This window comes from Gymnoscopelus braueri, assembly GCF_963280865.1.
Source record: "Gymnoscopelus braueri genome assembly, chromosome: 4".
NCBI lineage: Eukaryota > Metazoa > Chordata > Actinopteri > Myctophiformes > Myctophidae > Gymnoscopelus > Gymnoscopelus braueri.
In genome coordinates this window covers 12,723,755-12,751,254 of record NC_137605.1, presented here as the reverse complement: position 1 = coordinate 12,751,254, position 27,500 = coordinate 12,723,755, and the positions used below count along the sequence as shown (strand labels likewise).

At 44.7% G+C, this 27,500-nt stretch overlaps 1 protein-coding gene across 1 annotated transcript in view; it reads left to right on the top strand.

The window, feature by feature from the left end:
- LOC308083436 (FH1/FH2 domain-containing protein 3-like) overlaps window positions 1-27,500 on the top strand; it is a 179,897-nt gene that overhangs the window by 14,574 nt on the left and 137,823 nt on the right. Inside the window, 2 exon segments of the mRNA XM_080425750.1 lie at window positions 5,905-6,011; window positions 19,154-19,218. Of these exon segments, the coding sequence (XP_080281876.1) occupies window positions 5,905-6,011; window positions 19,154-19,218 (172 nt within the window).

The window sequence follows — 27,500 nt, the reverse complement described above, 5'->3', positions numbered from 1 at the left end:
GACACTCTTGAGTTACAGACCTGTAAAGGCGCTTACACACCGGCGAATATGCGAATATACACAAAATTCGGACTCGTTCCGAATAATTAAAAGACGCTTTTTTCGCTCCGCGAAACTGGTGTGTAAGCTTGCATTGACTTTATAAGGTTTTTAAAAAAAACGTATTATTCGCATGAAAAAAATCACCCCGGTGTGTAAGGACCTTAAGACTCGATTTAGGGTAATTTAGCTGGAGAACCCCACATTGAGAATCACCAGTGGATTAATAATAGATACGGTGGATTAGAGTTGTTTTATTTTGTGTCTACAGTAGGTCTGGAAATCTCAACCTTCCACAGAGAGAGAACTTTCATTTCTTAATTACTGGTTCAAATTCAGCTCTGTGTGTTTTATTTTTCTGTCTATTTCAGGTTGAGATCCACACTGTGTGGTACATAGCGTGTATATGAGACACACACTGTGCGGTACATAGTGTGGTGAAAGATTCCCACTGGAACAGAACAAAGTATTTGATATGTTTCTTTGGCCACTCTGTGTCAGACCAGTCCTACTAAAATAAGACACAATGTGAGAAATCGTTTTCCAGCGGCTGCATTCCTGACTTTATATAAAATATATTGTATTCGTTGTTGGTCAAGTGTATTATAGTCCAGTGGTTCTCAAAGTGCAGGTCTGGGGACCCCCAGGGGTCCTTAGTGGACGGGTTTCCAGGAGGTCCCCAGCAAAACTGTGTTACAGTTTTTCACAATTGTTAACACACAAAAAGCAAAAATTCGGCACAATTATCACAACCTTAACTTCATGTACTAATCGCTCGACCCAATTTGGCACTACTTCACACTCCCTTATCTGCATTAGACTCTGACTTTTCTTCTTTACACTCTGATGTCAATTACATTATCACCTTGTTGTCCAAACACTACACACAATGTTCAGTTGTTGCACACACTTTTCACGTAAAATCTCAAAGCATCAACCTACAACACACAAATAGTCAAATCTCTAAACATTCAGGTCTGGTGAGCAATTTGCACCCACAGAATTTGTCCCACTGCTCCAGGCCATGGAGGAGGCTTGTGGCGACGTCACTGTTAGGGTGTGAATCTTCTGCTATCTCACGATTCGATTCCGATTCTTGGGGTCACGATTCCGATTCTTTTCCGATTTTTTCAAAACAAACGATTCTCGATTAGTAAAATATGTTTTTCTCCAATTCAAAATCGAAACATGTCATTATTCAAAAATCGTGAAAATCGATTGCAGCCCTAGTCACTGTTGAGGTCTGTCAGGGCTTCATGCGCCACTCGAGGTGTTTCTTCCAACGCTGCTTGGACAGGGAGAACACTGCCTATGATGTGGATGAGGCCGTCTGGCCAGACATGAACCGGAGTCATGATGCCTAAATCATGTAGAGAAATAAAACATTTTTGGTTGCATATTTGTGTTTTGTTTTATGTTAGACTATAAAAAAAGTAGGCCTACACTGAGTCATTTTACATCAGTCATTTAGTTGTGTGTACTGTAATGAATGAGATGTGTGTGTCATTTGAAAATATGGCTGTGTGTACCAAATGAAAACACGAGTTCCATTTTGTGAACAGTTAAGAGATTTGATGGCAAAGAGTCATCTTGCGAAGGGAGTGTAGGGTTTAGCATTTTGTGTGTGAGGTTTTCAGTTTTGTGTGTGCAGTTTTGAGAAAGCCGTTATTGTTTTGAGAAACGTGTGTTAACAATTGTGAAAAACTGTAATATGCAGCATCACAATCATTTTAACCGCTTTATCCATTTATACGTTTGCTGTTCAACAATAGCAGATGCACAAGCTCATAGCGCGTCACATGTGTGTGTGTGTGTGTGTGTGTGTGTGTGTGTGTGTGTGTGTGTGTGTGTGTGTGTGTGTGTGTGTGTGTGTGTGTGTGTGTGGGGGGGGGGGGGGTGTGTGTGTGTGTGTGTGTGTGTGTGTGTGTGTGTGTGTGTGTGTGTGTGTGTGTGTGTGTGTGTGTGTGTGTGTGTGTGTGTGTGTGTGTGTGTGTGTGTGTGTGTGTGTGTGTGTGTGTGTTATAGAGAGGGATAGAGAGGGGGAGGGGGTGAGAGAGAGAGACATAGAGAGAGAGAGGGGGGGGGGTGAGAGGGTGAGAGAGAGAGAGAGAGTAATCCTAGTCAACCACATGTTTTGTTTGGTTGAGCATTGCTGTATTATTGCTGTACTACAGTAATACAAACATCAAAGCATGCTGTCCTGTAATGTGTTTCCCAGACCCCCCCCCCCTCACCCCCTCCTCTTTTTAATTAACTTACTGTCATTTGTGGTGAGGAGGATCACGCCACATCAAGGCATGGCGGCAATCACGTTTGTTTCATTTCCAACACGCTCCGCATTAAGACTGAGTTGTGTTTGTTTACATGTGCAGCCGTGCCTTCATTCACCGGGAGGAAATACCCTGCGTGGTCTTTTGAACTCGGCGCTGCTTATTTTCACCATGCACCCAGGGTGCTTATTTTCACCATGCACCCATGGTGCTTATTTTCACCATGCACCCAGGGTGCTTATTTTCACCATGCACCCATGGTCCTTATTTTCACCATGCACCCAGGGTGCTTATTTTCACCATGCACCCAGGGTGCTTATTTTCACCATGCACCCATGGTGCTTATTTTCACCATGCACCCAGGGTGCTTATTTTCACCATGCACCCAGGGTGCTTATATTCACCATGCACCCAGGGTGCTTATATTCACCATGCACCCAGGGTGCTTATATTCACCATGCACCCATGGTGCTTATTTTCACCATACACCCAGAGTGCTTATATTCACCATCACCATACACCCTATAGTGTTTATTCTCACCATACTGTACACCCAGAGTGCTCGTAGAAATTAATTGGCCCTCAGGAAGTTTAGTTGTTGTGCTCTGTGTTGGCCTGGTCACATGATGCTGCTGTGTCTACATGGAGAAACGGTGCAGTGTACACCCAACTAGACATCTAATAATAATTATAATGATAATAATATCTCAAATTTCTAAATACCCAGAGGCGCTTTACATGGGGGGGAGGAGAAAACAACTAAATAAAATCAACTTTATTAGAAAAAACAATAAAATGAAATACATAAAAACAGTGAAATGGTGAGACAGGGGGGGTCTGCAGTTAGCTGGGGAAAGACATATTGAAGAGGTGGGTTTTGAAGGATTGGAGGGTGGGGGGGGGGGGGGGGGGGCTTCTCTGAGTGTATTGGGGAGTGCATTCCACAGGGTTGGGGGGGGGGGGGCAGCAGAAGCAAAAGCCCTGTATATCGCCCCAGGTACGGGGACAGATGTTACTGTGTCTTCATGGATGGAGTGACGGTACATTGTACAACACCGAACCCCAGCGACCACACATCTGGACAGATGTTACTGCTGTGTCTTCACAGTAACATCTGTCACTCAAAACGAGTCATGGGCTCTAGTGTGTGTGTGTGTGTGTGTGTGTGTGTGTGTGTGTGTGTGTGTGTGTGTGTGTGTGCCTTTCACAGTTATGCAGAGCAGTGGTGTGTCCACCTCCACCTCCGCTGTCACTGTGTGTGTGTGTGCGTGTGTGTGCATGTGCGTGTGCATGTGCGTGTGCGTGAGTGTGAGTGTGTGCGCGCGTGTGTGTATGCGTGTGTGTGTGTGTGTGTGTGTGTGTGTGTGTGTGTGTGTGTGTGTGTGTGTGTATGTATGCGTGTGTGTGAGTGTGTGGGTGTGTGTGTGTGTGTGTGTGTGTGTGTGTGGGTGTGTGTGGGTGTGTGTGGGTCCTCCCGTGGTGCTGTTTGTTTAGCCGTCCTCCTCTCCAGGCCGTTGGAGCTGGTGACCCCGTCAGCCTGTGAATATAAATAGGTTAATGTGTTGCAGTGTGAGGTTAACAACACTCTCTCTCTCTCTCTCTCTCTCTCTCTCTCTCTCTCTCTCTCTCTCTCTCTCTCTCTCTCTGTCTCTGTCTCTGTCTCTCTCTCTACACACCAGTGATGCTTAACCTTTTTAAACTCAATGACCCCCCAGTTTCATATGTAATTTAGGCCTCAGACTGGATTCAAGTTCTGAGTCACCACAACAATTTGGATTCCATAGAAGCCAGCAATGTAGTGTGGCGTGTTGTGTGAGCTTGTAGATCGGCTATATTCGGTTATTAGTCATATTAGAATGGTGCTCAAACAGTTTTTTGAAAAAAACATATGTTTCTATGTCAGTGGTTCTCAAACGTTTTCATGTCAAGGACCCCCAAAATGATATGTATTTGGCCGCGGACCCCCATCTCAAAATATACACACATTTTCTCGATTTTTCATAAATAGCAGATCTACAAGCTCATAGCGCGGCACTCTGTGCCGCGCTATGAGCTTGTAGATCTGCTATTTTTGAATAGCCAAAGTGTAAAATAATGCTTTTTAGCTCAAATCAAAAAATGACACAGATGCTTCTTCAGGTCTTAATGGGTTAAAGAGAGTATGAGTCAAACTGTATTGCTGTTATCATCAGTCATGGGCGTTGCTGTGAATTGGAGCAGCTCCTTCTCCAAAAAAAAGCCTCAGAGATGGTCTCCCAGCAGCAGCGGCCCTGTTGAAAAGCTTTACCTCAGGAACAAAGACTCTCAAAGTTGTCTGAAGAGTTGTTAGAGTTACAGACAGTTACACCACCTTGAGCTGCCTTCCTGCCTGCTGCTGGGGGGGTTGGGGGTTTGACTCTGATTCCCTGTGGAGGTGGGTTAGAAACACACTGACTGACATATATCTGCCAGCTCATTACACTGACTGCCCTATTTTATATGTGTTGTACAGTATGACAATGTCACACAAACGTAGCGAAAATAACAGATCTCTAAGCTCACAACGCACATTTTGAGCTTGTAGATCAACTATTGTTGCTATTTTAAAAAAATTGGTTGTGTGTTCACCTGTAATGACCTGCCCACAATAATGGATGCCAAGTTGAAAGTGGTTATGTCTGTTGGTGGGTTTTTAAAAATATTTAATCAATGAAAAGTATACAAGAGCTTAGACTAAATAAACGTTTTAACCACTCCCTGAAAAGGTACAGTTTTGGTCGTTCAAGGTTACCGTAGAAGGTGAGATTTGTTAGGATGGTTGAAACACCTCACTGCTCCAGTGGATGAACGTGAAGTGGTCTCAGTGGTGGAAGAGTTGAGTACTAATGCAGGGGTCCTCAACAGGGGGTCCGGGACCCCTAGGGGGTCCTCAGAGTTACTACAGGGGGGGGGGGGGGCACCAAAACGTTGTGTGGTAATCTTTTTTACATGAACCACTTGAACCCTATAGCATCCCATTCTAAGGATTCTTTAGCCAAAAATCGCAGATCTACAAGCTCACAACGCCTCGCGCTGCGAGGCGTTGTGAGCTTGTAGATCGGCTATTTTCAGCAAAGAGGCGGAAAAAAGAGCAGACCAAGTACAGAGTGAAAGGTCAAGTTTACTAAGTATTGAGGGTTTAAGTGGCTAAATGTTTGAAAATACACATTAACATGAATCCAACACTGATGATAGTTGCTGTCAAACAAGTCTATGAAGCTATCTATGAAATCTATGGAAAGGTTGAATCTGCAACACGATTTTATACAATAAGTAGTGGGTGGGGGGTCCCTACTTCAACCCTCTCTCTCAGCTAAGGGGTCCTTGGACTGAAACACTTTGAAGACCCCTGCTCTAATGTGATGTACTGCATCCATTGGATAGAGCATGTATTATTTGATGACTTTTCATTTTAGATAGGGGCAGGTATAAATACGATTTATATTTTTCCTGCTCCTTGTCATTTATGGCGAATATGTCAAAAGTAAAAAAGAAAAGTAAATTAATGTAATCATGTAAACCATAAAGAAATAAATAAAGATGAAATATTATTTGTGTCCCTCCTCGTCCCATGCAGTTGGATGACTGTGCCCTCCAGCTGTCCCACAATGGAAGCTACCTGGACCTGGAGTCTACCCTGGCGGAGCAGAGAGACGAGATGGAGGGCTTCCAGGAGGAAGGAGGGTGAGAACAACTTTTATTCTGCCTCTCTCTCTCAACTTATTCTCTTGTTTCTGTCTCTCCCTCGCTCTCATTTGGTTCCATTTGTACACTGAATCGGAATAACAGACCAAGTAAAGGTGCATTTTAAATTGGTGCCTAACTATAAAATCATTTAGCCGGGGAGTGGGCGGACACACTGAAACCCCCCTTCAAGGACCCCCTGGGGGTCCCCGGAACCCTACGTAGAGAACCAGTGTACTAGAGCAGTGGTTCTCAAACTTTTTAATGTGAAGGACCCCCAAAATGATACATAATTGTCTGTGGACCCTCATCTCATATTTTGTGACAGTGACCTCCAGAAGCAAATATTTGCACAAATCTTCACAAAATAGCAGATCTACAAGCTCATAGTGCGGCACTCGGTTAAGGATAATTCCTTTTAACAGGACGTTCGTGAAAGTCCTTGCGGGCTTGTTTCCAATGAGGGCCTGTGAGCAATTAGGGGTTAAGAGTCTTGCTCAGGGACAAATTTCATTTCATCGACACATATGCTGGCGTGGCCTGGAATCGTACCTGGGGCAACCAGGGCCTCTGGCTCCCTAGGCGGGCTCACTAACCACTCAGCTATGGCCGCCCCTGGTGCCGTGCTATGAGCTTGTATATCTGCGATTTTTCAATAGCCTAAGTATAACATATGGTTAAAGTGGTTAAAATGATCGTAACGTTAATTCTAACTAATTTAGCTGGGGACCCCCTGGTACGCCCCCCAAGGACCCCTTAGGGGTCCCCGGACCCCACTTTGAGAACCAGTGCACTAGAGACTAATCTTTAGCCTCCCTCCCCTCCCTCTCGTGTCCTATCAAACCTGGCGCCGCTTCACAAGGCAAACAGATGCGTTGTTACGCTATTGAAAGGGCGTACGGAATTACTACACTGGCGGTAAAACTCGGAACAACAGCCCATAAAAAGGCCGGTCGTATATTCTGTGCACTCTTAAAAGCTGTTGGGCTGGGCCAGGGGCCAGGGTGGTGTTTTTTGATTGAAAACACAAGGGGTCCCTGGCGCTACCTCGCAGGTGCATATTGCTATGCGCTCCTATAAGCCAATTTCTTTTTTCAAAAAGCCTTGATTGTACGAGAGTTCGTTTTCGGGGCTCTCTGCGGTCAACGTAGTTGTTTTGAAGCTATAAATAAAGACGTGTTATTCTGCGAGTGATTGTAGTGATTTCTTTCTTTCTTTTTTTTATTAGAGCTTGTAAAGGGGATTTTGAAAAGCAACCCTCTGACTTGAGGTACAAAAAAAAACACAGCAAAATTGTAAAAATCAGTTAATAATTTATCCATTAAGGGTTATATTTGTACACTCCCTGGAGTTGTTAAAGGATCAGGTAAGCCACTTGAGATCAAAGATCGTTTAGAGCGAGACCTGGCCAAAATGTCAGCATTAAAGAAAGACAAATACAATACACAGAAAGAATATAAGTGTGTGTGTGTGTGTGTGTGTGTGTGTGTGTGTGTGTGTGTGTGTGTGTGTGTGTGTGTGTGTGTGTGTGTGTGTGTGTGTGTGTGTGTGTGTGTGTGTGTGTGTGTGTGTGTGTGTGTGTGTGTGTGTGTGTGTGTGTGTGTGTGTGTGTGAGGGAGATGTGATATACTGTATCCTCAGAGAGAGGCATACATACTGTGGATCTCTGGAGAGAGGGGGCGGGCTTGGGGGGGGGGGGGGGTGAATTAATTTCCTGCTTGCCTGCCTAACGTGATTCTATGACAGTGATTGGGATCAGATAGCCTGTTCCTGTTCAGAGTGATATACTCCCTGTATAATCCCTCATCCCACTATGAGCTGTTCTCAGGGGTCGGATGGAACCGTAGAAGAGGAACTAACTTTCCCTCCGTTGGGGCCCATCATCCACTCACCAAATTCTCTGAGGCGCTTTTAAGATAAGAAATAAAATAAAAAAAACTGGTTAAAAAACGAAAGCACTGTCTAATTGAAATCCCCTCCTGTTATTGTCAACTGCCCTCTGAAACGTGTTCACTGTCATTTTGATAGGTCCTATTCTTGTCAAAAGTCTTTACATTATGATATTGATACAGTGGGACTTTTCCTCAGACAATAATACAGTGAACATGTTTATATCTCCCCAAAACATCTATCAAGGTATTATTGGTCTTTCTATCAATTCTCAAGAATTAGGAAAGCCGTGTTGGCGGCTTGTAAGGCCTGATATATATCGTCTCTGTCGGGTGGAAACCTCAATTGTCCAAAACTGTTCGCAAACAAATACAAAAATAGCAAAAGTAGCAGATCTACAAGCTCAAAACAAGGCGCTAAGTGGATCTGCTACTTTTGAGACTGTTGTGTGACACTGTAGTATGATCAAGTAGGGCGGTAGTTTACACAAAAACACAAAAAGTTAAACTATGGAGTTAAGAGGTTTCTGCCCGACAGCAACTACTTCGTCACACAACAGTGTCATGCGATGAAAATGTCAGATCTACAAGCTGTGTGAGCTTGCTGACCCGCTGTTTTTCACATGCCATTATGCGTAGAAATGAAGCATAACAGCTCCATAGACTAAAATGTCCAAGACTTCCCATGTAATAGCATTCCTCCACGCGTGCCACTTAAAATACCCGGCCTGCCTGCCTCACCCTGGCAGAGCCAGTCCACTGATGTCATCTATGAAGTACTTAAGAAGTGCAGACAAGAGGAATCAGTCACGCCTTCATCCTGATTGAATTTAACTACCCCACAAAAAGGTGGCCCGAATACAACCCCACACACCCTCACTTAACCCATTAAGACCGGGAACGCATACTGTGTCATTTTAGATCTTTTTTGGTCTATAATCATTATTTTATACTTTGGGCTATTAAAAAATAGCAGATATACAAGCGCATAGCGTGGCACTCTACAAGCTCGTAGCGCTCATATAGCTCACAGCGCTCATAGAGCGGCACAGAGTGCCGCGCTAGGAGCTATGAGCGCTACGAGCTTGTAGATTTCATTATTTTTTTTTTTACGTGAATGTTTTTGCAAATCTTTGAACATAGTTTATATGTTTTTTAAAGCGAACATTTTTAACTCAAATCTTTGCTTCTGGGGATTCTACAAATGTCTCAAACTTTTTAATGTCAAGGACCACCCAAAATAATATGTATTTGGCCCCCCATCTCAAAATATTTTATTCCAGGGACCCCCACCAGAAGCAAAGATTTGAGTAAAAAATATATATTTATATTCAAAGATTTAAACACATTTTCACGATAAAAAAATAATAGCAGATCTACAATCTGGTATTTTTTTGAATAGCCCAAAGAAATCAAAAACATTACACGGATGCGTTCCCGGCCCTAATGGATTAACAAATACAATTCTGGCCTGCAAAAATTTGCTCACTTTCTCTGTGAAAAAAAGCTTGGCCCGGGCTGGTAACATAGCGGCAGCAGCCATGTACTGTATAGCATAGCCTCGCCTTGACATAATTCTTCAGCCTGGTCTTTGAAGGATGGAAAAGGTTTAAAAGTCGTGTTGGTTTCATCTCTATTTCATTGGCGTACAGCTTCTATAGCCCAGTCCCTTTATTAACTCCATATGGTGATGGAGTGCGTTGATATGACATCCACTGCACCGCCCCCCCCCCCCCTCTCCTCTCCTCTCCTCTCCTCTCCTCTCCTCTCCTCTCCTCTCCTCTCCTCTCCTCTCCTCTCCTCTCCTCTCCTCTCCTCTCCGGCTGATGTCAAGGCTGGCATCATGGCGGCTCCTGGTTCGACTGGACCGACCGCAAACATCTACGGATTTATTTGTCTAACTTGGGAATTCATAAGCTGCTCTCTCTGGCCCCGCTTGTTGCTATTGGACGGCTTGAGGAGAAGTCAGCGGTGTCATTTCTCAGCCTCCTGTCTGTGTTGCCATGTCTGCTTATAATAAGCGACTTTGGGCTTGTTTTTCAGTAAAGTCACTTGTAAATATTTGGTAGTTGCGTTTTTTATTTGGGGGGGGGGGGCTTGTTTCTAAAGTGCAGTTGCTTATTTTGGGCTTGCTTTCTAATGTTGTTTAAACCAGTGGATCTTAAACATTTTCATGTCAAGGACCCCCCCAAATGAATATGTATTTATGCCAGGGACGTCCCCCCATACGCAGGTTTTGTGTTGTTAAGATTTGTGTTGTTAAATATTTTCAAAAATATTCCCCATTTCTCACTTTTTCTTCCCCATAAAAAAAAAATAGCAGATCTTGCAAGCTCACAACGCTTCACCGTTGTGAGCTTGTAGATCTGCTATTTTCAAATAGCCGATGCATATAGGTTTGTATACAGGGCTCATGTAGCCTGTATAGTCGCTTCCTTTGGGCTTGTTTCCATAGACCCGGGTTGCCTTGTTTCTCTCGCTAAACCTGGCAACACAGCCTCCTGTCTGAAATGGTTTTGAGGAGCCTATATGGGGCTCTTCTACGGAGAGAAAGAGAGAGAGCCTCGAGGTCGGAGCGCTCTACTTCTTCTCTCGTCAAAGACGGCGGGCCGTGCCAGGGTGCCACGCGGTGCCAACTGGCACACACACCCTCCTGGTATGAATGTGTGTCATTAACCCATTAAGACCTGAGGTTTTTTTAAAGTTTTGACATTTTGAAACATTTTGAAAAAAAAAATCTAAAACATTTTCTTTCAAGATTTTTTTTTCAAGATTTTTTTCAAAAATAGCAGATCTACAAGCTCATAGCGCGGCACTCGGTGCCGCGCTATGAGCTTGTATATCTGCTATTTTTGAATAGCCAAAGACATCTAAAGTGACACAGATGCGTTCCAGGTATCAATGGGTTAAACCCACACCGTTTTGTCTGAGGAGGAGGAGGAGGAGGAGGAGGAGGAGGAGGAGGAGGAGGGCATTATTTTCTAATAATGCCCTGCTGGCTTTTTATGGCGTTGATGTGCACGGGGTTCACGACCCCTACCGCTCCGGCGGTGCTCGTTTGGATGACGGTAGCGCTAATAAACGAGCCCTGATGAGGCACTTCACCTTTTACTTGTTCCATTGTGTTGTATTTTTGGTCGTCCTTTTATTGTAATCATGTATCTTTTTACTGCGCTGCAGTTCCTCTCTTTCAACGGCAGCTCTCAGCTCAAAGATATTTATTTTCCCCCTCTTCACAGAAAGGAATTTATGTCGTGTCCAGCCTTTCTTTCTCTCTTTCTCTCTCTTTTGTTTTTAACCCATTCAATCCGGGGTCTCTGTCTCTGTAGTTTTAGATTTCTTTTCCTATAAAAAAAATAGCAGATATACAAGCTCATAGCTCATATAAATATCGTGAAAATCTTTGAATATATATATTTTTTAAGCTAACATTTGTAACTCAAATCTTTGCTTCTGGGGGTTCCTGGAACAACATATTTTACAATGTTCGCTTAATTTTTGTTTTTTTTAAATATTTGCACACATTTCCAAGATTTTTCAAATGAAATGGCAGATCTACAAGCTCTTAGCGCGGCACTCGGTGCCGTGCTAAGAGCTTGTATATCTGCTATTTTTGAATAGCCAAAGAAATAAAAAAATGACAGAGATGCGTCCCCGGTTTGAATGGCTTAAAGTAACTTGCTTTCAAAATGGAGGCCGTCTCTCAGGCCTGATCCAATCCACGGCTTATTAGGACCGGAGGGGGGAGGGGGGGGGGGACGCCGTCCGGTCGGGTCGAGTCCGGTCGCATATTTGAGTTCCCGATGATGATGATGATGACTGGCTGATAATTGACCGCTGGCGTCCATCTGCTGCTGGATATTAATGACAGGTTACATTCCACAGGCGCCTGTGTCATGCCTCGCGTCTTTACAATCAGATTAAAGTATGATCCTCTCGACAGAGAGAGCTCCCCGAGAGCCAAGAGATATCCATGTCACAGGAGCTTAAGGGGGACCATAATCACTTCCACACCACGTTATACGGAGCTCGAAGTTTATGGGAGACTGGGACCCGGGGAGCTTTGCCCCCCATCTCCATCCCCCCCTCCCCCAACCCCCCCTCCCCCAACCCCCCCTCCCCCCTCAGCCGCGTTTTCTGCCGTAATCTCACCCTAGTGATTAAGCCTGATTTGTGCTGTACTCGCGTGCGGGGCGTCCCGCACCAGGGAAAATAGCCGATCTACAAGCTCACAACGCGTCGCGCTGCGACGCGTTGTGAGCTTGTAGATCGGCTATTTAAGAAAATTTTTTTGGTTTAACTCAGACTTTTAACAACAGTCCCGACTAAGTGCAGGCATGTGCTCAGAATGCACTCACGTGGACATCAGTAGTCCGATGTGTGCCGTTCGTTTTGAAAACCCTCCCCGCCCCCCCCCCTCCGCTATTCTCCCTAGTATAGATATTAATGAATGCCATTAAAATAAATCTGGGATCTGGGAATCCTCATCTGCAATTCTTGGAATATCGTGGGACGTAGTCCAGAAAAGACCAGAGGACCTGAGCCGACAGACACGCAGAGCCTTTGGATATTTTCTTGGATTAGAATGGATTGAGGAGGCTGGAGTCAGTCAGTCAGTCAGCCAGTCAGTCAGTCCCTCTTTGGGAATTTCTGTCTGATGTTGTGCTGAAGGGAACGAACGCCCGGGTGGGAGTTCTGGGAACATTGAGGCAGTAGCGTCCCCAGGAATTACATTTAGGGCAGGCCAGATTCTTTTTTGCACCCCCCCCCCAAATTGGCAATCGAAAACCGGTGAAAATTGCCGTTTTCAAGATGTTTTGGCCATTATCTCTGGAACGGAAGGTCCAAAGCTTGTTGGATGCGTGACTTTGAGGACATCTTTTCTTTTTCTTTTTCTTTGGGTTTTCTAGGGGAGGCGAGATCTTAGTTGGGCATGCGACCGCCTGTCCTGCCTCTACAGTGGGTACGCCACTGCATTGAGGTGTCGGGGGGGTACCATGGACGTACCAGTGAAAAAGCGAACATTTGTAACTCAAATCTTTGCTTCTGGAGGTCCCTGGAACAACATATCTTACAAATAATTGCTTTGAAAAATATGTTCTGCAAAGATTTGCACGCATTTTCACAATGTTTTCAAAAATAGCAGATCTACAAGCTCATAGCGCGGCACTGAGTGCCTCGGCACTGAGTGCCGCGCTATGAGCTTGTAGATCTGCTATTATTGAATTGCCAAAGAAATCTAAAATGACAGAGATGCGTTCCCGGATTGAAGTAGTTAGACTAAGGGACGGACGATTCTCATGCAAGACGGCCTTGTCGTGTCTCTGAGACGACAGCACAGGGCCCGTCTCGCATTAGTTTCTCTTCAGTTTCGGACCCATTTGGGACGTGGTTTTGGTTGGCTGCTGATTACACAACAATATACAGAAAGTTGCCGTTTGAAAAGGGGAAAAAAAACCTCACGCGTGATGAAAAACTATAAGAGAAAGGAGCTGTGTGTCACACGCTGGTACGGAATGCTTACTATAGTAGAACTTTAACTTTCTGCAAGAACACAACAAAATATAAACCCCCCCCAAGGGTGTCCCTGGAGTGTTTGCAGTGCAGTATAAGGCTATTATTAACAGAGCAGAAAAAAAGCTTGGCAATACGTGTGTGTGTGTGTGCGTGCGTGAGCGTGCGTGCGTGTGTGTGTGCGTGCGTGTGTGTGTGTGCGTGTACCCACACATGCACAGGTGGGTGCAGCGGCGACTGCATGTTTGCACACATTAGTGTGTTTGTTCACGCATTAGTACCCCGGGATGTGGGGACATATTTGTGGTGTAAGAGCTGTGGCCAGTTGTTTGCCAACAGACAAGCACACACACGCGCACACACACACACACACACACACACACACACACACACACAGACACACACACACACACACACACACACACACACACACACACACACACACACACACACGCACACGCACACCGCAAAACCCCACCACCCCTGGCTACTGGGCTCTCTCTGCCATTATGCTGTACGACCCGAGGCTCTTATAGGAGACCGATATAAGCGTCTCCCAAACCCCCCTGAGCGTCAGCATGCAGCGCTGCAGCCCCAGGAACTGCTGAGTCAGTCCGTGGGGCCTTCTAGTCTGCCATTAATTGGCCTTCCAGAGGGGAAGTGCTGGTTTGACCGCCCTCCAAGTTATGTAGGCCTGGTGAGGTAAGGGCCCCAGGCCTCCCTCCGCTCCGCTGTGGGCAACGCATTTAGTGATGTCTCACTATAAAACCCAGGGCCCAGTAATGCCATGGTTTGTGCTCCCGTCGTACGTTGGTGTGGCGCGCTGAAAATAGCCCCGATATACACAAGCTCACGGCGCGTTCGCATCCGCGATGGATTGTGAGCTTGTTTATCGGGCTATGTTCTAGCCGGCACACAGCGAAGTACATTTACTCAAGTACTGTACTTCAGTACAATTTTGAGTTTTTTTTTTACTTTACTGGAGTATTTCCGATTTCCAATACTTTTACTTCTACTCCACTACATCTCAAAGGCAAATATTGTACTTTTACTCCACTACAATTATTTGAAAACTTAAGTTACTCATTACTTTGTAGATTTTGATTATCATTACAAAACATACATTAGCCACTTCAACCCTATATGCATTTCGACCATTTGAAAACAGCGGATCTACAAGTTCTTGGGAGCTTGTAGATCGGCTTATTTTCAAAAGATGTTTTGACATTTTATATATTTGAAAACTTGTGAAATGGGACATCCTGCACAATGAGTACTTTCTACTTTTGGTACTTTAAGTACATTTTGATACCAATACTTTTGTACTTTTACTCAAGTAAATGTTTAATTCCAAACTTATTTGGAACTGTATATCGGCTATTTTCTCCAGGCACACGTTGTATAAGAAAGTATAAATCAGGCTTAATGCTGCAATCACATAAAGTCAGAGAGAGAGAGAGAGAGAGAGAGAGAGGGTCTGGCATGCGTCCACCCCGGGGCCAGTAGCTGCTGCTGGGGGGCCTTAAGGATTAAGACCCCTGAGTCTTTATAGGACCCTCTGTGGAAGGAGCCGGAGAGAGAGAGGAGAACTTACTTATTTACTTACTGGGGGGTGGAATGATTGGCAGGTATACTCACACGGTTCCCGCAATTACGGCCATGTTTATGACACCTGACGTGTGAGATGAGAATAATAATAACGCCGTGGCTGGATTTATATCAGGAGTATAGCGTTACCTGCGTTCTGCACAGAGGAAATTACCACCAGTTGCTGTATAGCCTTTTTCCGCTTGTCTTTATTTAGTTATTTAGACTTGTTAAGCCTCTTTCCTTAAGGTTTTTATATCAGTATGTGCCGTGTCTCTGTTACATCCGTGATGCTGCATTAACAGAAGCTGGATTCCTCACACACCACACAAGCATCAAGGAAAACATATTATAGTGCTATTCTAAATGCTGCATTCCTGCAGCGCTTTTTCTCCAAAGCACTTTGTGTGCAATGTGATCTACAAGCTCACAATACAAGCTCGTAGCGCTTGTATATCTGCTATTTTTGAATAGCCCAAAGTATAAAATAATGATTATAGCTAAAATCTCAAATGACACAGATGCGTTCCCGGATTGAATGCAGGGTTAAACACAGCTGAGGACTGGCACATGCATCTTTAAAACATACATGTACCGAACATGCCACTGTATGGCCCATTGTTGGCCTAATGAGATAGAAGCCACAGCCTTCTAACCCGGAGGCCAACAAAAAGAAATCACGACGGCGGTGATACCCGAGAAGAACAGGATGAGGTCGAGACGGTCACTGATCCGCTACAGCGGTACAACCGTGTAACCCCAACATGTATCGCCAATTTGTCGTTGGGGCTGACATTCTTTACTGTAATCACCACGTCTCCAGGGGTCCGCCCTCCGAGGCCTTAGGTTGCATGCCCCGCTTTCCCCCCGCGTGGTAATTGGGGCGAACGAGCGGTTGAATGCCGTTCTCATATTCCGTGCACCTCTTGTTTAATTTGATAATGAGCATGTTGGCCTGGGTAGCTTCAGGACCTGCTTTAACCCATTAAGACCGGGACAGCATCTGTGTCATTTTTAGATTTCTTTGGCTATTAAAAAATAGCAGATCTACAAGCTCGTAGCGCGGCACCGAGTGCCGTGCTACGAGCTTGTAGATCTGCTATTTTTGAAAAATCTTGAAAATTCGTGCAAATCTATGAATATATGTTGTTCAAAGCAAACATTTTTAACTCAAATCTTTGCTTTTGGGGGGTCCCTGGAACACAATATTTTGAGATAGGTGTCTGCGGCCCAATACATATCATTTTGGGGGTACCTGACATGAAAATTTGAGGACCGCTGACATGGAAACATACGTTTTTTCAGAAAACTGTTAGGATTTTGAAGACATATTTTGTAGAATCGGCCTCAGGTCTTAATGGGTTAACAGCGGGGTGCGGGGCGACAGGGGGGGGAGGGGGGTTTGCAAGACAGCGAGAGAAAGCAGAAGTTCATTACAAGATGGCTCCGGTTACCCAGTCGTTGGGTGAGAGGGGAGGGGAGGGGTGGGGGGGGTTAAGTCCCTACTTGCCGCCTCATCTGGGCAACGCCGGTCCGCTTGTCGACAGATGTTGCTCCTGTGTCGTCTCTGCTTGTTGCTGGATGGATATCATATTTGATAAACAGTGAGATTATCATACAAGCCGATCCGCTGGGAGCACGGCGCATGTCGGCCCAACGTCCCTCATAGCTGCCTGCGTGGCTGGATCTCCAGGAAGGCCTGTCCTGTCTGTCTGTCTGTCTGTCTGTCTGTCTGCCTGTCTGTCTGTCTGTCTGTCTGTCTGTCTGTCTGTCTGTCTGTCTGTCTGTCTGTCTGTCTGTCTGTCTGTCTGTCTGTCTGTCTCTGTCTCTCCCTTCAATCCACTGCTATGTCTGATTCCCTCTAATGGTTGGTGATCATGGTCCACTTACTGGCACTGGGCCAGTGGAGCGCATCCATCGCACACAGCCATTGTGCAGGCCGCAACAAAAGCCTGTTTGTCAAAGAACCGAATTAGGATAGTGGTGGTGGGGTTGGGGTGGGTTTTGGGGGTGGGTTTGGTGGGGGGTGGGGTTGCACAACCCTATACCTGCAGTGCTGTGCAGTGCGCTGGCTCGTGCTCATCTGGTGGATCTCAAGCGCTGGGCCTTATCTCTGGGTCTCTGGTGGTATCTTGTGGTCTATATAGCGTCCAGTGTTGTTGTGTCTTCTCTGTCTGCATGCTTCCCAATCGGCAGGAGGGCTCCTTCACAGAAAGGCCAGGCTAACACGTCACACTATACTTTTTAGCGTTCAGTTCAGCTGTTCTATTCAACGTTTTGTCTCAGCATTGTCGGAGCGTCATTGGAACATTGTATGCTGGTGGACAGGGCGGGGGGTTACTGGGGTATAGGGTCTTTATGGAGGCAGGAGGGGCGGCGCCACGGCGGTGACCTTTGCCTGGCAAGCCCGCCTCCACCCTTCACCTCTGGAGACCCGGGCCATGGCCTGTTTTGTTCCCCCCTCTGTTCATCCCAGAATGAACCCATTGGTGCTGCTGTGTTCTGGGACGGCCGGGAATTGTGCATCGGTGCGATGGTGGAAAGAGTTGAGTTTGTTTTTGACGATCGTGTTGTTGTTGTTTTTCGGAGGCTGTGTGTTCTTCTTGTCGTGGCTCGCCTGCTTCGGGCTTTATTGATGGCACGCTTAGATGGAAGATAGATATCCAGTTAGGCTTGTCTCTGTCCGTTTCACTTTGATACCTTTCCGGAATTATCCTTATCTTTTCTGCTATTTTAAAATATAGAAGGAGTCCGTGCTGAAGAAGAACCGGTGATTTAATAACAAACGTCGATCCAATAAATCCACGTGATCAGCCAGGGTTTTAACTTCTGGATCACCTGTAGTAACAACGACTATTACATGAAGCGCTTCAGCGCGACCGCTTACACTCGACACAAGAACATAATGTAAACAAGAGAACAATCCCATAACTCCTTGCCGGCGTGCTCAGCCCGCCAACACCTTAAAGCAGTGGTTCTCAACCAGTGGTCCGGAGACCACCAGTGGTCCTTGAGGGGGTTTCCAGGTGGTCCGCAGCTAAATGATGGAGAGTTGGTAACCCTTACGGGTCCATTTGGTTTCATTTTACATTTTACACACAGAGTTAAATTATTGTTAAACATCTGCATTGCTTAATTCAACAATTGTTATTTTGATCAACGCGTGCCTGTTATCTCTCCTAATGGTACCACATCAATACAGCATGGAATTGTGGACAAAATGGTATCCGACGATAACAAAATATTCTAAAGTTTTGGGGTCTGAGAGGCTAAATCCCAACCCAAATGTGGTCATAGGTGAAAGTCCCATATCACCACAGTGTAGCCACGCTGTTCCCACGTTGTAGACCTCGAGATCCACATGATTAGATTTCTTTAGAACGTCCTCATTTAGAGTTGGTTCTGTGTTGACATTTACTGTATCTCTTCTCTTCTTCCGTTGTCCACAGGAGAGGAACGATTTTGTTTTTACCAGGTTGCCAAACCTGGTCTCTATCTACACTGCAGCTAGTAGTGACTTTTTCCTCATTGGCTGGCCCTTTTGCGTGACTTTTGCGTGACTTTTTCCTCATCGGCTGGTCATTTAGCCAATGAGGGCTCAATGTCCTCTCAGAATATGGGATCTAAAGACGACCCGCAATACTGTGTTCGGCCACTGTATGTATCTCTATGAACTGTGGCGCTGTTCCTCATTTGGCCTTTCAACATTGCCATGTTTAGTGAGAGAAATAAGCAACCAGGTCTAGGAAAACAAGCCCAAAAGAAGCAACTATAGACCCCTTAACAGACGACGTCACACTGGTTGCAAGCGTCATACTGCGCAAGCGTAAAACCCATTCTGTCAGGTCTCGCTAGGGCACGCAGCACTAGCCAACACACAAGAGGGGTTTGGGGTGTGCTGAAACCAGCGCACCCCGAAACAGGTTGACAATTGATTGTATGAAACAATCACCTGTGCATCCAGTCTCAATGTTGGTAAACAACTAATTGGTCTATAGGCCACATGAGCACTTTCAACCGTCGGCTATTTGAAAATAGCCATGCCGCCACCTGGTATAATATGACTGTGTCATATCTTGTTTAAATGTCCTCATTTAGTGTTGGTTTTGAGCTGACATTTATCTCCCCCCCGTCTTCCCGTTGTGTCCACAGGAGAGGAAAGAAGCACAGCATCATCCTACGAACACAGCTCTCTGTCAGAGTTCATGCCTGCATCGGTAAGTACCTCCACCGCCGCCACCACCGTAACAAGGTTCCGCTACGTCTCTCCTCCACCACAGGATTCCTGTGGCCTATTTATCTGTTTACCACATCTCGTTAGGAACGTCTCGTACTTGACTTACGATACAATATACATAATCAAGGGTTATTTATATTTGTCAACCTGTGATGGATTTGGGGTTTTGATAAGGCTTTGCAAAAACATGCACAACCATTGTCACTGTTGCTGGCGGGGGGGGACCAGTGGTGGAAAGTAACTAAGTACAGTACATGTACTCAAGTACTGTACTTGAGTACACTTTTCAGGAATTTTTAATTTACTGGAGTATTTCCAATTTTCAGTACTTTTACTTCTACTCCACTACAAATATTGTACTTTTACTCCACTAAATTATTTTGAAAACTATTTGAAAACTTTAGTTACTAGTTACTTTGTAGATTTTGATTATTATTACAAAACATACATTAACCACTTCAGCCCTACATACATTTCAGCTATTTGAAAATAGCCGATCTACAAGCTCACAATGCGTCGCGATGCGACGCATTGTGAGCTTGTAGATCTGCTATTTTCTAAAATATTTTTAAACATGTGAACTTGTGAAATGGGACATTCTGCATAATGACTACTTTCTACTTTTGGTACTCTCAGTACATTTTGATGCCAATACTTTTGTACTTTTTCCGGACTACATTGAAGTATTGATACTTTTACTTAAGGAAACAAATTGAGTACTTTTCCCACCACTGGCGGGGGGGACCACACCAGTACCATGTGAGGAGGGTGAATAAAGGTCTGCATCTTATTTGGAGCGATGTCTTCCACATCCACAGGTCTCTAGTGCTGCTTCATGGTAACAGAGCACAGACACCCAGTGGGTTGTGAATAACGGTCATTATTCTCCACTTGAGAGTTTCCATGTTTTATCACTTTGCTTTATTGGGCCCCATGGTTTTATTCTCATAATGCCAGGCAACTCGCTGTGAGGTGCAGAGCAAAAACATATGCAAGCATTGCTGCGCACGCACACACGCACACAATACGCATACGCATATGCATACGCATACGTATACACACACACACACACACACACACACGTACACACACGTACACACATATCGTCGCTGTCGGGTAGAAAGCTCTTATCTCCATGTTTGAACTTATTGTGTTTTTTTCCCGTAAATTACCGTCCTACTTGATCATACAGCGTCACACAAAAGTATTAAAAGTAGCAGAAACGCGGCACGTTTTGAGCTTGTCAATCTGCTACTTTTGATGCTTTTTAAATTTGAATCCTGAAAACAGCTTTGGACTTGTTTTCAGGTTTCAAATATTCAAATATTCACATGTTATGTCCGTGCGCCTGACTTTAGTGCGCCTGCCTAGTTTTTTGCTTTTCACCCATTTGTCTCCCCAACTTAGTCAATTAATTCCTCCCACACACACACACATTTGTGTGTTGTCACTGTTGTTGTTTCCTATTGACTCACCTGCCAGTGAGGAGCCCCCACCGGGAGGACGTAGAGCCTCCTTCCTACTCCTCGTCCTCCCACCCAACCTTCACTGCAATTGGCCCGAACGCAGAACACTCGTGGTTCGTATAGACACTTGACAAAGCGGTGGATTCAAACCCACAGCCGAGGATGGGCTGTGGGTGGGTCATGCATTTGGTGGTGGGCCGCTACTTTACCACTGTGCCACCCGAGTGCCCCTTGATTTTAAGTGATTTAAAAAGTTGTGTATTTGTTCTACATGTATAAATCGTGTAGCCTACATATAGAGCAACGAAGTCTGACGTAATTTACACATCCTACTGTACCTGGGTCGCGTTTTTTCCCCCCCGTTCTGAATTCCCATAGAGGTGTTTAATATCGCGTCAAATAAGAACTGTGTTCCAAAAATAAACAAATGACCCCGGCGGTTTTACTCATAATATGATAGTATGGATATGAAGCATCAACTGACGGTGAGAAAACGCTAATGTTACTTCCGCCGAATTAGTTAAATTTTCGCCAGAAACTGTATCAAATATGAGTGACTTACTATCATAAACGATACAGAGCCTCCTCCCTGACAATATCGCAGAGACAGTTTGTTTATTTTTGGACCAGAATTCTTATATGAGACGATTCTGTGATGACCCAATGTTATTCTCCATAGAGAAATTACCTTACGAACCAGGGGATGGACGAGTGACGTCAGGACTTCTGTACTCTATACGCATGGACGTCCAGTGAACCAAAACGAGTGCTCCTGTCTGCATGCATTACAATGTGTGAACCCTTGCTATCTGCTGCACTCTGTCAGACTTGTCTTCAGCGCATCTAAGAGCTTACAAACCCCCCCCCCCCCCCCCCCTTCCCTAACTTAGCCTGGTACACGGCTTCATTATAGTTGACCTAGTCTCGCGTAGCCAGACAACTATTCCACATTCTCCAAATGCTATATAGAGTCTGGAACTACAGCACACCTCCCGAAAGCAGAGAACGGAAGCTGGCATCAGTTGATCATTTCCGGTCACGAAAATATATTATGTTTTAAAATATCTTTACATTTTATTTTAGAATTTCCATTTATGATAATTAGCTATATTATGCTTAGATTATTTTGATTTATATCAAGACAATGTTGTGTGACTGTAAAGACGAAACAGAAGCGGGGAGGAGGAGGCGTCACATCCTGCTTTATCCTCTGATCATTTTCAGAGCTTCTGTTGCTCCAGACTGTATGACGGAAGCATTTGAAAACAGTCTGGCTCATGAGACTTAAGTTGACCTAACCTGTTAGTTGACCTAACCTGTTAGTTGACCTAACCTGTCACTGTAGGGCATAAAGAGCAGTACATGTCTCTGATGCCTCCTTGCCTTACTGTTTGCGCGGCACAGATGCAAACGTCCAGTTTGGATTAGAAGTTGATTAGTACACAAGCCAGACACACTCCCCCACAATGTTTCAATGAATTGAGTACAAAGGACTGAACTGTACTTTGCTGTGCTTTTTTTTGCAAACTTCTAATAAAGTATTCAATCAAACACAATTACTGTATAGCCTGTGATAGTGAGAGGTATACTGCCAAGCTGTTCATTTAACTAAGTAACTCTGAGAGTGTACAAAAAGAACATGGACCCCTCTCATTTGGTCCCATTTGTGCCCTCTCAGAGTTAAATTATGTGACTGTGTCTTTTGAACCTGTGCGTGTTTCCAGTGACAGAGTGTGTGGACGACCAAACGTGTCTCTCTCTCTCACACACATAGTGAGAGACACACACACGGGGGGCCTCTTTTAGGCTACCAGGGCAAAAAATAACCCACAGCCAGCCAGCCAGCCTGGGAAAGCCATTAAGCTCCAACCACGTTGTCCAATTTTAATTTTCCTTTCCTCTGTAGTCAGTGTTAACACAAGCAAAGCGAGGACTTCTCCTCTTCGCCTGAATAAAGTCACTACAGTCTGAGGCACATCTCTGGTACAGAGAGAAGCTCTTTAGTTGTCCTCTGGCCTCTGTGATGAGCAAAGTGGAATGGATTAAAGCAGTGGTTCTACATTTTTTTCACCAAGGAACCCCCAAATTGAAATGTATTTGGCCTCGGACCCCCATCTGAAAATATTTTGTGCCATAAAAGATTTGTGTTCAAATGTTTCCAAAATATTCCAAATGTTAAACATTTTTGCCAGATTCCTTTTTAAAAAAATAGCAGATCTACAAGTTCACAACTTAAACTGAATTGAATGCGAAATTAACTAATTTTGCTGGGAACCCCCTGGGACCCCCCCCCCCCCCCCATGGACCCCTGGGGGTCCCCGGACCCCACTTTGGAAAGTTCTCAGTCGCCCACGACTGATTTCAGTCATTTGGATTCCATAGAAGCCAGCATTGCCTTATAATGGAAGCATGTCACCCACACTGAAAATAGCTCACTTAACACGTCTCACTGTAGATCGTCTATTTTCAGTTATTCGTCATTTTAAGACGAGAGATAATTTTTGAACTTTGAAGCGGTCAAACTATAACAAATAGAAGACATTGTTCAGAAGCATCTTCCATGAAACATGAATGGTCTCGTATTATAATTCATAAAAGCAATAAAGCCTCAATTTGGGATTTCTTCAACTGGTCGGCTGTATGTAGGCCTACTGTAGAACAGCAGAATGATAATACCTAAATATTGTCTAAAAAAAAAAAGGAAACAGGACAATTTGCTTTATTCAATGAAAGTGTAATGGAAACGTTTGGGAAATCCACTGGGTGTTTAACTGGGAGTGTTGCTCAGCACCTCCCTCCCCCCCGTCCCTCCCGCTCACCCCCCCCCCACTACTCCACCAAAAAGCCCCTGTGAACCGTTGGCAAGACATGACAAAATGAGAAAGAGAGCTTTTCTCGCACGGACTTGACGAGAGGCCCTTGTTTGCACACGTTGATTACATGGATGGATTTATGTCACAGGGGCCTCTATCTCCTTCTAAGTCTTATTCCCTTTGAACAGTGTAATCAGAGACAGTCGGACCAGTCGGTCGTATATCATACCCCGTGATGTTGTCGGATATTGCTGGATTTTGCATTGTCTCGTCGTCGTGCTGTTGAAAGGGTTTGGCCCCCCGGGGGCTGTTTTGCCTCCTTTTGTTCTTAAAACGTTTTTTATTTAAAATGTCATAAGGGAGAGAGTGCTTATTTAACATGCCAAGTTTTCAGGACATGGTGAAACCATACGCTTCAGACAAATTCACCCTGTTTATGTCTGTTGAGGCCATATACTGTAGTAGTTGTCCTGAAATGCCTTATGGAGCTATGCAGCGAGTTCAAACCCTTACGGGTCCATGTGTAAGTTCACAGTCAAATTATTGGTGTTAATTTATCCATTTGTAGTTCTGAGCAGGTAAAGATTTAACCAAAATGTGGTTACATTTGGTTTGGAGCCTAATGGCTCCATTTGTTTACATTTTGTAAATGCTCAGAGTTAACCCATTCAATCCAGGAACGCATACTGTGTCTATTCCAGGAACGCATACTGTGTCGATTTTTAGCTATAACCATTATTTTATACTTTGGGCTATTCAAAAATAGCAGATCTACAAGCTTATAGCGTGGCACTTGTATATCTGCAATTTCTTTTGAAAAATCGTGAACATTTGAATAAATATGTTTTAAAGCGAACATTTGTAACTCAAATCTTTCCTTCTCTGGGTCCCTGGAACTAAATATTTTGAAATGGGGGGTCGGCGGCAAATACATATCATCTTGGGGGTCCTTGACATGAAAAAGTTTGAGAACCACTGATATTACAGCAACATACTTTTTTCCAGAAACCTGTTAGAAGACATTTGTAGATGCGTTGAATGGGTTAAACTAATACTCGGGATTTGACTGTGGTGTTTCCGTGTCGCATGCAGGCATGTGTTTTAGGATGACATTCCTCCTCACATTGTCATCATGTCCCTGGTCTGTTCCACTGCTGCTGCTGCTTGGCTTAGCGTATAGCTCAGTGCAGCTGAGTGTCAGGGGTGGCTGGGTGTAGTGGTGGTGGACAGATTGACTGCCCGTCTCTTAAGTGGATGACGATCACCCACCTTTTTCTCTTAAGTTGACGGCCACCTGTCGCCCCACCCCGCCCTCCGCTCAGTCACTGTGTAGATGTCTTTATCTGCTGTAGGTGAGTGAGTTTATGCGGTCCCGCTGTTATTGTATACAGTAGCTCATCCACACATTTGAGCCTAATTTGATCCGACTTGGAGGGCTTACCCCCCCGCAGCCCCACCATGTTGTAGTATCACTGCCTGCTCCACCCAGAAGATAAAGCAAAGGGTGAGGATTCCCCCCCCCCCCCGAGACAAACACCATGGCATTCACCAGGCTTTGTGACTTACTGTAGATCTACAAGCTACAAGTTCACAATGAGTGGCGTTGTGACGCCATTGTGAGTTTGTAGATTGGCTGTTTTCGGCAAAGAGATTTGGTGGAGGTATAGTGGTGTAAAAAAAGACAAATACTTTCTCACCTTTTGTTATACCTGTAAACCTGTTATGTTGAAAAGGGAGGGGACCAAGTATAGACCACTGATATGTACCCTGGGGTAAATAGGGTTTAACCGAGTACAGAGTAGGGTTGGGATTCCTAAACGGTTCCCTTTAATGATTTGACGGTTCCAAATGGACCCTATCTTGTCTGTAACTCTGAGACTCTGAGAGTGTACAAATGTCCAAATGGACCCTTACGGGTCCATTTGGTTCCATTTGTACACTCTCAGAGTTATAGAGGTCCTTAAATTGTAAAAGTTTGAGAAGCACTGGTATTGTAATAGTATAGCAGACGTGAAGTCCACATGCCAGCTCTGACAGTGTGATAAAAACCGGTTCCAGAAACAGTTCCAAATGTGATGGAAGCGATTCCGGTTCCTCAACCATGTTGGTTCCGGTTCCATCGATTCCTCCGGGTTCCGGAATCCCAATCCTCTAGTACAGAGTAAATGGGCAGTGCAACACGTTCAGAGTGACAGCTATACTGTTTGTTCTCTGTAACACAATGGCCGCCTTGCAGCATCATCGCCGAAGATCATTCTCGATCAATCGTTCAAATCTCCTTTCACCAGGAGGGACACGACCACATTTTACCTTGTTTTTACTAATGTGAAGTCACAGAAATAAACCCCTCTGTGGGTTCATCATGACCCTGCGACCTTGTGGGTCACAACAAGCCAACCGGGGTGAGAAACAAAATGCTGTGCTTTCCTGTAAGCCAATCATCTCTGGCTGTTTGTTGTGTGTGTCTTATACCAGCTTATTCTGAAGGAGCTTCTCATGGTCACATTACCAGGTCAAAGGTCACTGGGTCAAAATTCACCAGGTCAGGTCAGTGGGTTTTGTTGGAGCTACCGCCTCCCCCCCCCCCCCCCCACCACCACCACCGGCACTAGGCCTGCTACAACTATTACATAATCACCTGCCATAACGAGTAGATGGGCTATTTGAGCTATTTTTGAACATTTCTGAAAGTAGAAAACTATTAAATGCATGTCCTGTTTTGGCCTTAGTACATTATTATGATTATTATTATTTTTTTTAAAATATTTTTGGGGCTTTTCTGCTTTTATTTATAATTGAAGACGGACAGGAAACAGGGAGAGAGAGAGAGGGGGAGAGACATGCAGCAAAGATCGTCTGTGCGCTGTCAGGCTACACTAGCCTGGGTGCCCAGACCACAAGGCCAGCGATCCGGACCCTTAATACATTATTTTGATTATTGGTACGGGTAATTGTCAGTCATGTCTTTGTATATTAATACGTATCATATCTACCATTTTTTGTGTGTAAAAGGCATTTAAAAAAAAAAAAAGTGTTTGTTCCAATGTTCAATGCCAAAAAAACAACAATTACATTGTTAATCACATATTTGTATCGCAATTTATCGCCAACTAAAAATGTCATGATCGTGACAAACCCCAAGTCTGACCCCCCCCCCCCCCCTCCCCCCTTCCCCCAAGTGCATGGGTCCTCTGAGCAGAAAATTAGGTGCTAAATCAGTCTTTAAGTGTTAAACATGAGCCCAGGGCTGTTTATATACATTTTGTTTACCTCAGAGTTTCCCCATAAACAAGGCTGATGAGTTGGGTAAAGCCCTTATACGTAATCTCTGTCATTTTGATGTATTTAGTCGGAAAAACCCAGGGGTGTATTTCAAGGACGATTTAATGGGAGCTGTAATGCAAACAAAAGCTCTTGCTTATGTTTTCAGTAACAGTGCATAAAAACACCAATCACCCAAACACAATGCTCGTTTTCAGAACCAGGGGGCCTTCTGTGTGTGTGTGTGTGTGTGTGTGTGTGTGTGTGTGTGTGTGTGTGTGTGTGTGTGTGTGTGTGTGTGTGTGTGTGTGTGTGTGTGTGTGTGTGTGTGTGTGTGTGTGTGTGTGTGTGTGTGTGTGTGTGTGTGTGTGTGCAGTGCACGTACCACAGTATATTGTGACTGTGTATATTCTATCTGTGAGTTGTATACAGTGCTATGTGCATGTGTGTTCATAAACCACAGGCTATTTGACTAGACCTAATCCAGGCTTCCCTAATCATAGTCATTAGCACACACAAACATATGGTCGGACACAGGCTGGGGGGGGAGGAGGAAGGAAAGTGCTCACCCAACATGTTAATGGTTTATTAAACTGCTCTTTACCGATCCAGTCCTGACACAGTGATTCGTTGTAATCAGGGAGTGAAGTCGTCTGGACCTTGTTTTTTTTTGCTCTCTGTGAGATTATTTTTATCTCTGGGTGTTCTGCACAGAGTGTGGC